Genomic DNA, 16,957 nt, shown 5'->3' with positions numbered 1-16,957 from the left:
GGGAAAAACACGAGAAGAATGCAGCAAGTAATGACTTGTGACAAAAACAAAAATCTTCGGAAAGCTTTCAGCAGCTGCAGAATGGCAACAGGGATATTCCCCTCCCCCCACAAAACTTCACTCTTGAAGAAGAATCAGAGGTCCTTACAGTACATCATGACTCCTGAAGTTTAAGTGTTCCATGAATTACACAAGGCTGTAAGAAGCTACAGTGTGGCACAGTGACGCAGTAGGTAGAATTGCTGCCTAGGTTCAATTCCAGGGGTGCCATCTGCATGGAGTGTGTGCATGTCTGTGTCTGTCTGGTTGGACTGGTGTTCCATCCAGGGTGTACCCTGCCTTGTGCCTAATCCCAGCTGAGATAGGCACGCCATGAGCCCTACTGGACAAAGCACTTAGAAAATGGATGGAGGTTAAGAAGCTAGAATTCAGGGGAAAAAAAATAAATATATTAATCCTTGTAAGCTCAAAGAACAGCCATCTAACTGTGCTTCTTCAAAACCCTAAATGGGTTCATTTCAAGGCCAATAATACCAGATCATTTAATGGTCAGCTCTGTTTTTGTGTAACATATGGTAGGACACTTTAATACAGAGAACAACATCCACCAAGAGACAGATTCCAGTTATACAGAATCCCACATTTGAAAGTGAACAAGAAACGGTAGGCCTGCACTCTGTCACAAGTAATAGTCAAGAGCTCGGTCAGGAGCTAGATTTCCTGGACCCTGCATTCCACAGTGACCTCCTGTGGGCAGATGCCTGTTGAAGCCTGTACAGACAGCTAGGGCTGTGCCTTCTCCTCCCAAATTCCCTAACCAGATGATTCATCATGAGAATACCGAATGTGGTTACACAATGGGATTGAAAGGCGTTCATCTATTATCCTTTGTCACTGGAGTAACAGTCTTGAGTTAGGCATTTTGATATAAGGAAAAAAAACCAGCCAATGCAGAAAAACAATTGTGTATTACATCTCAGACACTAACCGTAACGGTAAGTCACAAGCATCTTAAAAGCATTCTAATTCAAATACAAATGAGACATAGAAAACGTCATGCAGTTTTACCGGTTTCTAAGAAAGATTTAACCATCCAATTCAGGGTCACGGAGGAGCCAGAGCCTATCCCAGCAAGCAACATGTGCAAGACAGGGTACACCCTGGACAGGATGCCAGTCTGCCAGTCCATCACAGGGCAGACAGACACAATCACACAAACACAGTGTTTCCAGAAGCCAATTAACCTACCAGCATGTGTTTGGACTGTGAGAAGAAACCCAGGCGAACACAGATAGAACATACTGTACAAACTCCTTGCAGCTAGCTCTCCAGCTCTGTAATTGAACCCAGCACTATGATGCAGAAATTTTGCGTCACTGTGTCATCCTCAAGTTCCACAGTCATGAAATACTATAGTAAAAAAAACACGGTTGGCGATACATTTTCAGGCCTTCACAATACAAGCCATGTAACAACAACAGAAATAAATGGCCATCTTGGTTTGGGCAGAAACAAATCAGTTCACCATTATGTGGCCAGTGCGGGCATAAAAGTATAGTTGCAATTTATGCAGTGCAGAACGTGTTAAAATTTGTTAATGTTCAAAGCACTCCAGTTAGTGGCTCTAAAGACAGGAAGTTTGAACTTCCCCCTGCAAAACTGGCAGCCAGACAGCTGTCTTCATTTTCCAGTGGAACCCCTTTTCACAATATTTCAATTGTATTTTTTTTTTACAAAAAATGACACCTATCTAGTTTGGAGTTAATTAGCCAAGCAGGTTTCGCACAGGAGCAGTTTGTGGCACGGGGCATGTATCAACAAGAGAATACAAAGGCGGGCAGAAAGCCAGCCTGTTTTAAGCAGCAATCCTCTTTTGACACATCGCAACTTCATTGTCACAGCAATGACTCCGGACATTTTGTGGAGTACATTGGCCCAGCAGGTTTTGAACAAGTGGACTTAGCCCTTTGTCCTATGTGTCCAAAAAATGTCCCTGACACATGTTGCTGATCTGAAACAGGTTTTATTGTGATCAAACCTGCCAAGTTTCAATTTCACCAAAACTCTGGATCCTAAAACTGGTATTCTGAAGTTTTATGGGCAGTCATCTTGGGTTAAGCAAAAACCCAGTTATGACCTGTGTTTGTTGTGTTTTCAGTAAATTAATACCTACTATATTTAGAATTAAATCAAACAGGTGGCTAAGTAAAGGTAGCTAGCTACCCGATTTCACTGGATTGTGCCTACAATATTTGTTTGGAGTTCGGAACAGTTGGGATTATAAGGCATGTTTTTGCCAAGCACTTGGTGACCTGGTGTGTACGCATGTTTGTGACAAGTTCTTTTCTTGGGTATTTTTGAAGCAGACACAGTCTGAAAAGTAATTTCCCAGCTTTAGTAAGCAAGTTTGAGCTTTAACGATGCCATGTTTAAACTCAACTGTCACCAAACAGATGATATTTGAATTTAGCAAACAAAATGGCTGTTAAGTGACCACTGGTTTATGCAGGAACTCCTTTCAGTTCGTATACTGTTAAGTAAGAGGTTCAAGTGGAAAGTTGTGTCCTGACTCGAAGGAACACGAAGAGGTTAATTCCACACTGAAAAGTAGCAAGAAAGAAGAAAAAAGAGAACATTTCAACTGTGAAGCCTTCTTTAGGTGTGTGGTACACCTGGACCACACACCTAAAGAAGGCTCAACAGCCAAAACATTGTCTTTTTCTCTTTCCACTTTTTCCACTTTTCAGCATGGAACTGAATATGTTTGGAGCTAAATTTTCGAGCAAATATTTGAACATTTTTGCTTTACAGGCCACATTTTCTTGCCAAGCAGTTAATGACCATATACAGTACAGTAAGAGTGGTATCTTAACTCTAGAATTACACCTGTAGATTAGGCGCTAACCAGTCTAACAGCTTTAAAACAGACAGAGTTTGCACAATGGGTCACTTTTTTCAAAGTAGTTTATGGTCTATTGTGGGACTAAAGAATACTGTACCGATAAATCAGGCCTAGAAGTTCCCAAAAAGACTACTTTGAAAAGGTTTTTAACTACGTGGGTCAGGCCACCAATTAATTTGATGCAGAAACCCTGGCTTTTCTCAAACATTTAATGACTCATCTGTCCCAGTATACCTGCCTGGTTATGGAGCTGTGCAGCCACAAGGTCCCTCAGCACAACCCCTTTCAAAGGCGTGAAGCATAGAAGCCAAATTACGAGGTAAACACACATTTGTAAATATAAACATACATAAACACTCATGTAAGTGACCACTGAGAGGTTAACAACCTGTGTCAGGCCTACTTGCAGCAGGCAGGCCAAGCGTTACATCAGCCAAGCAGAGCTGAGTGCTTCTTGCAGGCCTGTATCCTGACCAGGAAAAAAAAAACTAGAGATTACCAAAACTATGTTAATTATATCCATGTCTTTTCAATACATAAAAGACGTTTAATGAGACAGCAGCCTGCAGGGACCACCTGAGCCCATTTATACTCACATTACAGCTTCAAAGTGAGAGGCAGAAACTGAGACGTTCCTGAGAATCTATACACCCAAATTATCCATTACCGATCCATTATGGATGACTGAAAACAACTCCACAGTTTAGCAGACGGAATGGGAACTGGGGAGGCCATGGGGCTAGAGGTGAAAGCTGAAAAGCTGCCAAAGACTGGAGGGGGTGGGGTGTGGTGTGTGACACTGTGGTCTTGTGTACTGGTTCAGATTGAAGGCTACTATAATAAGGGCTGCTGGGATATAAATGCCACCTGGATAACTCCAACTGAGCTCTTACGCATAATTACAGGTCTCGTGAATCCTGTACCACCAGGCAATTGTGGGATGCATTATATAAAGTTTTGAATTATCAATAAGAACCATACAGTGGGTGCAGCTTTTGTACAGCTTGCAGAGAGGCGAGCAACTTTGAAAATAATTAAAACATCATGGGTCACAGTATGCGTCTAGGCACTGCTCCTGCTGAAGACTGTAAGATCGGATGAAGTACAACATAAAACTGTTTTGTAGAAGTTTTCTTTTTCTGCTAGGAAATGAAGGAATTATTGGTGGGCTATTAGCCCACATCAAAAGAAGCTCCCCATTAAGAGGATCATAGAGGAAGTTTTAAAACTGTTAAAAGAGGCATTGCTGCAAGTCGTTATATCTGCAGAGCAATGGAGGTTAGGAGAAATAAAACATGGTGTCAAGGTGTACTGCTGTCACTAAGAAGCTCCAATTAATTTTATTATGGCAATGCTGTATACGCTATGAGAATAAATATGTTTTCCTGGGTACGGATGAGTAAAGGGAGGCAATAATGTCTCAAAGAGGGTGCCGACACATTACCTTTCAGGTCATCTTAAAACCAAAAGAAGCATCATAAGCTCTACCAGAGCTTCCCACTTCCCAACAAGATGTGGTCCATTAGTCATAAAAAATAAATTCCTCTGAGAAAATTAACTAAAGCATAAAACATGTAAAGGAACTGCCTGTGTCTTACCACAAAAATGTGTGCTCTTTTTTTCTTAAAAGACATTCCCTCGGCTGCTCTTTATAGAAACAGTTCGCATCCCGTGCCAAAACCCAGAGGCTTAATTCAAGAAACTTTAATAGTTTCAATGTGCGACTACTGGAAACATGAATGTATTCTTCATGTTCAGACACTTGGGTGAGTTTTGGAAGAGTTAAGAAACACGTTGGGTTTTTGGCTTTCTTGTTTTGTTTGTACTTCTGTGTGTTTTAATATTTCTAGCAGGCCTTAACAAGTTTTTTTTTTTTAAAAAAGGCTGAATCACCCATGTTAATGCCACTTTTTTCTGGATCCACAAAAAAAAAGCTTCCTTTCACTCTGTCTGTTGTCACACCCTAAGCCACGCAAAAAGTCTGACAAAACCAGTGGTAGAAATTAACTCTATAGAGAAAAGTATTTCTAGTCTTAAAAACCTCCTCTAAATCTTCTTAATGTGTTCTGAAGCCACTGTTTTTGATCTCTATGGATCGACTCACAGAAATCGCACAGGAAAGATTGAAACTTTCTAATTTATGATTCTGTCTAACACCTTTTAAGTATTTAGTGAAGGTCGTACCAAAAGCAAATTGAAACTGTTTCAACTGTGTGAACATTCATTTTTGGGGGTATGTCTGAAAAGAACAGCAGTGTGCAAGAAAGAAATTGAAACCCTTTCTCCATAGATATTCAGCAAAACTACTATTATCCAGATAGTCCTTAAATCCTTTCTGAAGTGGAAGCTAGCACTTTGTGACAACAAATTGTATTAGCCCACAGATAATCCCCATCCAAGAACTGGCCTCCAATCCCATCCTGTACTCTCCAAGTAATATACGAATACCTGGACTGCTCTTCTCCTAGTGAAAAATTGACGTCTGAGCAGTTGTAGGAGACGCACTTGCAAGCAGCTGTAAAACTCTGCTGGGGAGTTTTTAATCTCTGATATCTGACTGCCTCAAAACTAGGTCCCATCTTTGATCAGCTCGCCGTAGAGCACTCTGGGTGCCATGTTGTAAAGAGGAAGATGAAAGAGGCTGTGAATGCTATTTTAAGAGAAGAGCACTAAAACCATCACACACACACACATACGGGAACACAAAAAAGCGCAGGGCCGCACTTCTCATTCAGTTAAAATATGCTGCCTCAACTTCCTGTGTGAGCTGGCGCACTTTCAATGGCACTGCAGAACTTCCTCCTCTTTCTGAATGGGACTCTAAGCGACCCAGAAGAAGGCCATGTTGTGAGATGCATCCCCCCTTATTGTAAGAGCGCATGCATCACGCTGATTGGGGGGAGTGAACATGGTGTGTGTGTGTGTGGAGGGGAAAAGGGAGGAGGAGAGGGGAGAGGTGGGAGGGGGTGCTGCTACTGCTGTTGAGAGCGAGAAAGATGAATGAGCCTACTGGCTGCTGCCAACTCAAGCAAAGACAAACTAGGAAACCATCTCATTCTTCCCCTTTCCCCTTTGAGGCTGTTTTGTCTGCTGCTTCCTTGCATTTGAAATGCGGCTGCCTGCAACAAATAGGACAGGATGAGGGGAGAGTGAGTCTTGTCACATGCTTCCAAACCGCAGGCATTCAACACCACAAAAGCCTGGATGGTGCCGTTTTGTGTGTGTGTGGGGGGGGGGGGAGTTGTGGGGGAGGCAGGAGTTGGGGAAGTAGTGGTGGTGATGGTGGTGGTGGTGGTGGTGGTGAGGGAGTGGACTTTTTTCAGAGCCGGCCTGCTAGTTTTAGTTTTCCACATTTTTAAAGCACAGATCTCCAACTACCCTCCCCCCCCACCACCACCACCCCTTCCTCCTCCTATCCCAATGTTTTAAAATTGTACACAAAACAACTGCGAGAGGGTGGAAACACGTTGGGGGCCAGAGGTTGTCATCCTGTGTGGCCTTCATATCTCCACTGAGCTACTCAGAAATCGCTGGGATTTTAATCAATGTACGGTCAGGGACTCAGTGACTAAACTTTTGCAAGGACTAATGAAAAAGACAATGGACACAAAACAAAATCACATCCCTTGTCCACACAGGGGAACTGAACGACAAACTGCACAGCGCATACGATTAAAATATTAAAGGCTCGGCTAGTTTGAACCGTTTGACTTCCTTTTTCCAGGATTTTTACAGCGTCGTAGGGGCGGTCCTGTTGTTATTGGATGTCACACCGAAGTTCTTTGTGGGCCTCGGTATGATGTAAAATGCTACATTCAGGAGATGTGAGCTTTTCTGTGTTGCACTGCTGCACAAATGCTCTGGCTTTGGGACCAGACAGGCTGATCCATGTTTTTTTTTTCATTCCAAAGCTTTCCTAGCGTACTTTCCAATCCATAGCCCCTTGATGTCCAGGAATTTGCAAAGTTGAGGAGGAGGTCGGCAGCTGAGCCCACTGACTTCAACACTGCCCCTGAAACGCTGTTTTATTGCTGAAGCAGAGTTTCGTCTACTGCAGCGCACTTCTTCAACCAACAGGTTGTGGAGGGATCGTTTCCTGTGCTACGCTCTCCCCCTCTGTGGGACTGAGCGGTAATGTGTTACAAGGCTGTCTGGGAAGGGGGCAGCTACAGGTCAGGCCACCGCCACTTGCCAAAGCCTTTGTTTACTTTTACATGTGGCACGCCATTTCCTCTCCCGGCCAAATAGGCTTTCTTTTCCTTCAATGCCTTTTACCGGGCTCACAGAACTGGCAAACACGGAACACCTTTGCCTCTGTGGCCATCGCTATTCAAGCCTGAGGGTGCATCTTCTCCACACCCCATCACTCGACTTCACTTCCCATGACATTTCCAAGCTCCATTGTGTCGAGACTCGTAGGCCTTTGATGCCGAGTCCAGATCACAGGTCACTGGAGGCACTTCATGCATCTTAAAGTGCCACAGACTAAGGGCAGGCCTGTCACTGGAGATTCTGTTTCTAATTTAAAAAGTTTTTTTTTTTGCTTCAATCCACTATCGCAGCTAAACACAGGCCCGAGTGAAGGCTCTCATTGCTCCACTTTGCAGTACACAGAATCAGGTTGCCACAAGGCTTGTAAGGTCCAAAACAAAGTCTTGGCTTCATCATGTGAGGACTGATGAGATGTATTCAGTGAAATTTAGTACATCCATGCTTGTGGGCAGCAGGCTACAATTTGCAGCGTATATGTTGACTTCCATTCCACCACTACTTGAACATTTACTTCATGAAAACACCAAGGTCACGTGGCTGAGCCTCAGCTGCGACAGAAGAGAGTGACTGGAAAAGGAGGCTCTTACTGACAACTTGGTTCTCATTTCGCTCTGGTTTCAAATCCTGCCAAAAGGCAAAGAAGATGAAGAAGAAGCAACTAGGCCTGTTAACATAACTAAAGCTCACATATCACCCTGCAACTCAGAACTGGAACTAAGCAGGTGCGAGCCAGTACCTGGATGGGAGAGAAAAACTAAGGTTGCTGCTGGAAGAGATATTAGGGGGCCAGTAGGGAGTGCTCACTCTGCAGACTGTGTGGGTCCTAATGCCCCAGTATAGTGACGGGGAAACTGTACTGTAAAAAGGTGCTGTCCTTCGGATGTGATGTAAAACCGAGGTTCTGACTCTTTGTGGTCATTAAAAACCCCACTGTGTTTCTCGAGAAGAGTAGGGTGTTACCCCGGTGTCCTGGCCAAATTTCCCATTGGCCCTTACCAATCATGGCCTCCTAATAATCCCCATGTATGAACTGGTTTCATCACTCTGCTCTCCTCCCCACTGATAGCTGATGTGTGGTGAGCATACTGGTGAGTGTAAATCCAGCTGGGGCTACACACTGGTGGTGGTGGAGGGGAGTCCCCATTATCTGTAAGGCGCTGTGAGTGGAGCGTCCAGAAAAGTGCTTTATAAGCGTAAGGAATTATCACATTATAAGAAGAAAAGGCAGTGAAAGAAAGGTTTTGAAGACAGGAGAAAACTTCACAAAGTTCTCCGCTGGCTACAGAGGTCACATTAACTATATGTGTTACTTACCACTTCTGTGTTGGTAATTTTAGCCAGCAAGTCTGTCAAGTTGTCTCCCCACTGGGACCGGTCCCCATCGTCGAGCTGAAGTCCACAGATCGCTGCTCCGACACTTCCAGTTGCTATCATTGATGGAGGGTACATAGCAAAGCTGAAATCTGGGAAGAAAGAAGTGAAAACACACCTGTGCTGTTATTCCGAAAGAGTGACAACTATAACTAACTGGTCTGAGTCAGGAAAACAAGAATGGAAACCACAGTCCTCTCGAACAAGCAAGCAAGGACACCAAGGAACACAAGAGTCCACAAACCTTGGTTTTTAGAGGGCAAAGGCCACTTAAATAGAAGATCTGAGCGACAGTATATACTGCAAATCTGCTGGGTTTCTCAGATATGTTCTGTACCACACTGTAAAAAAAACAATACGCTCAGAGTTTTGTTGTCATCTGTTTTGCTGAATTGATTAAAGAAGTAGCTGTAAGGGGAATATCTTGATGCAGTATATTTGCCCTCTGTAAATGAGTAAATACAATAAACTTAACAAGACAACAAAGAAGAGGGAGGACTCTCAATTCAGCTCTGATGCGCTCAGCCTGCGTCCCAACACAAACACAGCTCACGTGCTGCCTCAGATAACTGTGGAATGTAGCTGAGAGCAACTTTCTATCTGTAATTGCTATGGCCTGCAGAGCATGGTGCTTTTGAAGTGAACACATCTTTGCGAAAATTATCTGGACAACTTGAAGTAAATAACTTCACTAATACTTAAAATCTAAAGCAACAAAGAAAATTCCAAACAACTTGCACAGACACACACAGCTCAATGTAATATCCTTTGGTCCTTTTTGTGTTTTCAGGAGGACGTCTGTGCTGGGCTTTAAGGCTACACACGCAGAAAAGGTTTGGTTGGTGACACGAAATTAAAAACAAAATTGTTTAAGGCCTTTTCAGCCAGTGTTGCCTTAATAGCCGACAGAGTACATGATCATTTCCCGATGATAAATAACTAAGTTTTTCATTAGGCTGCTGAGTGGGTCTGGTAATGACTAGCTGAGGCTAATGAGGGTTCACTTGGCTTGTATACAAGTTGAAAAACATCCCCCCCTCCCTCCCCCCCCATCCCAAATCCACCCCCTTTTCTTCCTTCTCCTAAGTAAATCGTGTGCTCTGTGAAAAACTCCAACCTTGGAAGGTAGAATAAAGAGCCACAGTCCCCCTGCCAATGGCCACTGCTGTAGGTCCTTTTACAACGTGTGGTCACAAGAATGCGTCTGAAAGCCCAATAACCTTGTTAGCTCCCCTCACTGTCATTCATAATGCAAATAAGACAGCTTGCAAATGGGCCAGGATCCCGAAAGGCGAGTGGAAAAAAAAAAAAAAGCCTAGGCTTTTCCACAGAAGTCTCGCAGTCTCTCTCTCTCTCGCCTCTCGCCTCTCGCTCAAACGTCCCAGTGTAACAAGCCCCACGGGTTTGGCTTCTTTATGGGTGCACATGCCCGGTCTTTGTTGTGCAGTCGGCAATGATTTGTATTAACAGCCCCCCTATTTTTTAGCATATTAATTAAGTGCAGCAAACTGGCAAGGCAAGTGTCGTGGGCAGGAGAGTGTGGCACCATTGTCTGAAGTCATCACCTCATCTCGCGCCATTGAAAATCACGGCAGTGACCCTTCTGCCGATATGGATTGAACCCGACGGGCCTACAAAGGAGAAACGGGGGTGGGGTGGGGGAGGCAGGCCACCGACTTGGCGCACATGATTTTCTAGTTTGTCTCTACAGCCTGTTAGGGGAAGGGGCAAAGCTTTTTTTCTCTTTCCCCCCCGGTTTTTGTTTTCGGGAAAGAAAAGACGCCACTCACTGTTGCCGGGCCACCTATGGGGTTGAGGACAGGACGCGGGAATGAAAAGCCCGCAAATTAACATATTGCCATATTCAATTGCAAAGCAAACTGTGTGCAATGATTCTAAAAGAGATTTTTCTTTTTTAATAAAGTACCCAAAGAGGTACCTTTGATAGCTGTGGAGACAGCCCCTTCATGGTCTTTTTAACATTCAGAACCAGCCTCTTTCTCTTCTTGTGAGTCTGTGTTGACAAATAAATGAACTTATTATACACCCCTACTGTATGTCAAGAACTGGGATTCTGCCAGGGAAGTATTTATTAACGACAAGCCTGAACAACTTGGACAAATAAAAAAGGAAAACAGCAGTATTGCATCACAATTTTTAAATACACTTGCTACATTACACATTTCATTTAAGAAACACACAGTTAAGAATGTACTCAACTGAGAGAAGCCAGAGAAATGAAAGAAGACCATTTAAAAACGCAATAAATTTGCTTCTTGAGCAGTTTCTTGTACTGGGCAGTGGAAGATAGTTATCAAACCAAAGGAATGCTTTACGCAATCAGTGCCTGTCCAGTAATGGATAATCATTGTGAAGAATGTGGCGAGTAGGACACTAGACACATCCTACCCCAATTAATAGATTAGTGATGGCAGCAGGAGCTTTAACTCATGAAAGACAAATGTAAAAGTGTCATTTCCATCTAGAAACCGAGGAATATCAAAAAAAGAGTATAATTTTTATAATGACAGGAGGACGTGCACACACTATGCTCTTCCACGTTACAGAATGTTCACGTGTGTCCTACAAATCCACTTGTACAAGGGTGTTGCCTACTACAAAATGGCAGACTCCTATCACATCAACCCTGTCCCTATAAGTCGTATGCGACAGGATTTTCATTCAAATCATCAATGAAACCACATACTACCCTATCCTCATTATTTCTACCCTTGTGAGTGAGAGAGGACAAATATGTCCTGTAATGTGAGTAATATTGTTTAACATTCTAATCAAAAGGGTTCCCATAATGGTAAACCAAAACAATAAATATGGCTAACGCAATTTCATAATCCGCAAGACCATAACTTTAGCATTTTTGCACCGCTGTTCACCATAACTCACAAATATCACGAGTGTCTCCTTCTATCAAGAGGTTTTATTTTATTGTATCAATTTTCCAAAAAAGCAATAAAAAATATTTTTAACTTATTAACAGGATACCATCCAACTTTACCAACATACTTTTATGTTACTTAATTTATGTATTAAATATCTCATTGCAGACCTCAAAGACCAAGAAAAAGCAGTCTCCTTGCAGATCAATAGCAGCACCGGAGGGACAGAACATTACATTTTTGCTGCCAGTATTGAGGGGCGCCTGTGTTGACTAATTTAACCTGGAAGTTCTTCTGTCAACAATCATTAATAAAATAACAAAACTGGAGCCCAGCTGCAACTGATTCATACTTCACAGGCTGGGGGGTCACATTCCTGGTCATAAGGTCTAAATGCAAGCCAGTCATTTAAAAGAAAAACAAATCCAAACATTATTGCATGAGTGAAGAAGCCTCCATACACAAAAGATGACAAATCTCCTTCAGCCTTCTCATAACACACAGATGAAACTGGGCCTCGCTTTTACATTTAGTAAAAATGAGGCCTCCAACCTATAATTGATTATAACTGCCTTTATGGAGCACACCAGGTTATCTCTAAGTGAACCTACACCTTTTGACCTCTTAGAAGTAAAACGGATATCACAGACAGTAAAAGATCTTTTACAAGGCCTGTACCTTTAGATTAGATCATTTTTACCTAAGCCTGGCATTATTATCTGACAAATAATTCTTTAGAACAACAACCTTAGCATAGAGTATATCTTGAAAATACCGAAAAGGAACAAGACAAGTCTCATCTTGAAAAAAGAGACAAAGTAAAGGCTGTCTGTTTGGTTTCCTGCCCATAGGTGTCTAAAAGATTGCACTGAAAACAAGTGCATTTTGGACATTTTCAACAGCTCTACATCCATTGAAAGAATAAAATGGATTGGCATTTATGGTTAGAAGGTTAGAAGAAGGATGCTTGATTAAGTCTCACAGTCTACCAAGACTGCATTCGACTATAATATAAACTACAGCAACACGTGTGATGTGGACAATCCAGACGTTGTTTGTCTATCCTTGATATCCTTTTTTTTGCATACATTTCCCAATTTACTTTTTTACACTTTACTTTACTGGAAGTGTTTTGCTTCGCCTCTGCTTTGACATTTCCTTTCCACAGAAAATCAGTTTCCCAGCACAATGGACACCTCATCTGTAGAACAGAAAGTCTGAAAGGCAGGCTTTCGACAGAGCTCAAAAGGGCAAAGAAACTGGGAGAAGGAAGGAGTTACGCTGTTAAAAGAACAACAGAACAGATACAAATGACAAAAAGCTACTTGATCAAGGAACTCCAGCACCAGGCAACTTTTTTTTTAATTTTAATCCCAGCAGATCAGCTAATGTATCATAAGGACATTGGTTCCCATCACCTGAATGTACGCACCCAGTCCTAAACACACACATACTTAGAAAATGTCTCAAATTTCTTGTCCTAGTTTCCCAAAGAAGCTAGAAGTGGGTTAACTTTGTGAGTATCTTTCAGGATTCTGAGTACCTGGATCTACTTGTGATTATGTACAGCCACAAGAAAAGCTCAAGCAGCAGACGTGCACATGGGTATCACCCCTATTTACCTCCCTGAAAGCTGCACAAGAAAACAAGAAACACTGGTGTCTCTCTTTAAGTGCTCAGTATAATCTTCCTTAATGAGCTTGTTTCCTCTCTATTATCCTCTGGCTGCCAAAGAATAGATGATGGTTCCTACAAAGTGCTCCCCCTGATCTGACCCTTACATGCCTCTGCATATAAAATGTAGGGCTGCCCATTGTCTCCTTTCTTCTGTTTTCTAACCAAGCTCCAGACAATTTGCATAGTACTGGAAGACTCCCAGAGTTATTAATTAATACTCAATCAGCTTCCACAGCCTAATAAAGTTCCAACAAGGACCTCAAACGGAACTGGTTTTTTTTTTCCCAAAGGCTAGGAACCATTTAAAAAGGGCCTCCTATTCACCCCAGAAGTTTTGTTCATAAAAGTTGGAAGAGACAAAAAAAGGAAAATACAGCTTAAAACTGAATTTGAATGGACACAAAGCTGAAGTTACGGCTACCAGCCTGCCAAGCCTTTTCAATAAAATTCTTCAGCAATTCATGACCAGGCCCCTCACATGTATATGGCTTCACATAAAGAGATATTAAGGCCTTTAGAGAAAATACGATATGGTTCTGGAACAGATTTTTTAAGAGCTACAGACAGACACAATCCTTTTAAAACCATATTCTCCTGTGCCTTGAGAGCTCATATCACCAATTCCCTTACGCACTCATAAATGAAGGGAGAAGAACATTTTTGTTCAAAGTTGCTCTGTCACAAATCGGTTGACTTTACTAAGACATAAAGCAATACAGAACCTAAGCACTTTTAATCAATTAACAGCTGAAATTTTAAGACAGGTTATGCATCAAAGCATTTCTAAATGACTTAGTTCCAACTAAAGGAATTTACTTGACCAAATATGCTTTTTTTTTTAACACGCTCCAAGTCTGGAACTAACTTCTGGTGATCTTGGCTCACTGTACTTGACACCTGTACTGGCACAGGGAGAATGAAGTCTGTGCAAGTCTCTCCACTGACTTGCTCACAGTCAAGTTGCTTGTCATTTGACAAACTGCCATGCCCGACGGTACATGATGAGTGAGTCAATACCCATCTGAAACATGATGTAGCTCAGCGCTGGAAACACTTCAAGCTCCTATACCCCCAGACTATCAACGCACATCACTACAGATCAGATCAGAATGAGAATCTGACCAATGCTCCTGACCCAGCCCCAGAGCTGCCTGGATAGTAGCACACCATCACCCAGGCAATCCCAGTCACAGCTGCATCATGCCCAGAGCGGAACCACAGATTCACACAAATCAATGAGAACCGGTTACCTGAAAATCATCGTCGAGGCAGTTTTGCCTTCGACAGCCACTTCAGGGTGGATGAAACCCTCAAACACTAAGAGCAATCTCTATCATAAACACAGCTGTCAACCACCGCACAACTAACATGGGAATCCATCCTCCTTCATTAATCTATCACTTCCAGTGCTGAGGAAAACCGTTTCTAGAACTAACACCAACGCCAATAATCAATCCACACTCAGATGCATTCCCATGTTTTTAGCTTGACAAATACATCTAATCAAATTACTTTTAAGCTGTTTGTAACAACAGCAATAAATATATTTAGAAGTTGTTTTACTTTTGCATTTTCAGGTGTCTCTGACAGGGACAGTCATTCCATTTGCCTACATGGAGATTATTACGAAACTCGCGAAAGAATGTCCAACGAGGACTCACTGCCATTGAGTGAGAATCCCATTGTTTAGGTTTGTTTAACAGCAGTGTACTGTACCTTGCTAGACAAGACGCACTGCAGCAGACAAGAGCCTTCAAGAGAGCGGAAAATCTTGCCAAAGGGCCCCAGCTACATTGCTGGATTTCATTACCCCTGCTCAAGAGGAGGCCAGCGCAGGCATCTTCACAATTGAGACAGAACATGGGAAAGTCAACGCGCCCTAGAGCTGCTGGGAGGCGTGAGAAGAGATAGATATGAAAACATGACATGCTCTTCATTTTATTTTGCAAGAACAATATCCTCCTTTTTTTTCTTCTCTTCCCAAACACATTAGATCATATTTAAGCCTTCCCCCCTCCCACGACTCCGTTTGATCTCCAAGAAGCGATCTACCTTGTGAAAAAGGAAAATACCCTCTTCCCAAGTACTAGAAGTTCAGCCACTGATCCTCGGAAAAAATGCCTTCACTGTGCTCAAGTGTGCAGTACAGCCCTTTGAAGTGTCACTGTATTAAATTCCATCCTACCTATACCTCCAAAACACAGAGAAAAAAAAAAGTACTCGACACAGTTGAAACAATGCTCACAAATGTTAATTTTGTATTGTTCCTTTCCTCACCTGCAATTTTAGATCTGTGCTGCACTTACAACCCCTTAAAACAGCACAACAAGTTGTAACATTTTATAGCAATATCAAACACACGGGGGTCACCCACCACTAATGAAAAGCTTGTTTTTATGCTGTGCTAGTCTCCACGGCGATCAAAACAGAAAGCTGTTACTTATTTACACCCGAATCTGATCCAACCTCTCAGCGGTACCGAAACTGAGGATGTATGTGTCACGCACAACATAAAAGGAGTCCGATTCATTCCCTCAACTTGCCACTGGTTGGAATCGCAAGCGCCTCTCGGCAACTACTGTTCAATGAACTGACAAGAGCACGAGAGTTTCCAAGACAATTCTCTTCCTAAGGCGTAAGGGGTAAGAACTGAAGAGGGCTAGCTGGAAGTGTGTGGGTACAGGGGGAGCGGGGGACTGCTTTCAAATTACAACAGGAAAGACAAAACAGCTGGCAACAGCGTCCCTAGAAATGTGCCCGGGTGCACTGCAAGTAACACTCGCCAGCACTTGGCAGAGCCCAAAGCAAAGCTTCTCATACCTGTGGCACAAAGGGCGATGAAGGTCTGCGCGTGTTTGCGGATTAAGGGCAGCTTTTCACTGGGCAAGGGCAGCTTTTTCATGATGTGTTCGATGAAGTCGTGGGGAGTCACTGCAGCCAGGTTCCACTTCAATTTTCCAAGGACCACCAGCTCCCACTCCTAAAATTGGGGGGGGGGGGGAGAAAAGGACAAGGACCATTGGCACCCATCTGGCAACTTTCAACAAACTGGCGTCACAGGTACAGGACAGTTTCAGCTGACTGAAGAACATCACACTTCTGCCAGATAGCATCTCAAATACATGCTCTGTGTCGAGGCCGGAGTAGAGAGAGACAGAGCAAAGCAAACCTGAACTTCTGGGGCAACAGAAACCCCACTGTAGATGAATATCTATCAGAATGAAGCCTAACGTGCAGAGCCGAGCTGGTTGACAATTTGAAGGCTTTTTTTGGCTTTTCACCATCGATAACGCTCGAGCGTAAACAGAGAAAACAAAGAGAAAGGCAGGAAATCACAGCTTGCAGATACCATAACATGTTTTTAACAGGTACCGAACTTCCCCATTTTAGGTGATAATCAATTTGAACTGACAGTCTCATGTGTTGAAAGTGGTGAAAATTCCTAAATCCCCTTTATCTTATCAGAGGGGCACCTCCTGGACATTATACCTCACAAACAGATGCCGCACTGCCTCAATTCAGGGGCATATGCCAGGGAGAGAAGCATGTGTTGTGTAAGAACTAAAACTTGGCACAAAGCAAAGGTAGCCCAGCCCACAGCAGTCATGATTACAGCTGGCACATCCAACCACACAGAAAGCTCAAGCTTACTTAACAACCTGTCACGGTGTGCCCAATTTCCCCATTTCATCAGATCACCACATGCCCACCTGAGTTCACATTTTTAACTGGTCGCTTGGAAACCCAAAAGTGCCCAATTGCACAGACTTCTGACCCGTTCCAGGTTTGGTACGTTACAGGCACTTTCACAGGTTTCTACATGTTTCAAGCTTATTAC

General features: G+C 43.0%; 1 protein-coding gene across 2 annotated transcripts in view; it reads right to left on the bottom strand.

Annotated features, from left to right (window-relative positions):
• Positions 1-16,957, bottom strand: part of ccnd2a (cyclin D2, a) — a 32,674-nt gene that overhangs the window by 7,282 nt on the left and 8,435 nt on the right. For both annotated transcript variants that reach the window (XM_006633681.3, XM_015353097.2), the window contains exons 3-4: positions 15,940-16,099; positions 8,489-8,637 (exon numbers count right to left, since the gene is read on the bottom strand). In XM_006633681.3, the coding sequence (XP_006633744.1) occupies positions 8,489-8,637; positions 15,940-16,099 (309 nt within the window). The remainder of the gene's footprint in view (positions 1-8,488; positions 8,638-15,939; positions 16,100-16,957) is intronic.

The sequence above is a fragment of the Lepisosteus oculatus genome, chromosome 7 (genome assembly GCF_040954835.1).
Source record: "Lepisosteus oculatus isolate fLepOcu1 chromosome 7, fLepOcu1.hap2, whole genome shotgun sequence".
NCBI lineage: Eukaryota > Metazoa > Chordata > Actinopteri > Semionotiformes > Lepisosteidae > Lepisosteus > Lepisosteus oculatus.
The sequence above is the reverse complement of the archived record's forward strand: the minus strand, read 5'-3'. Positions and strand labels throughout refer to the sequence as shown.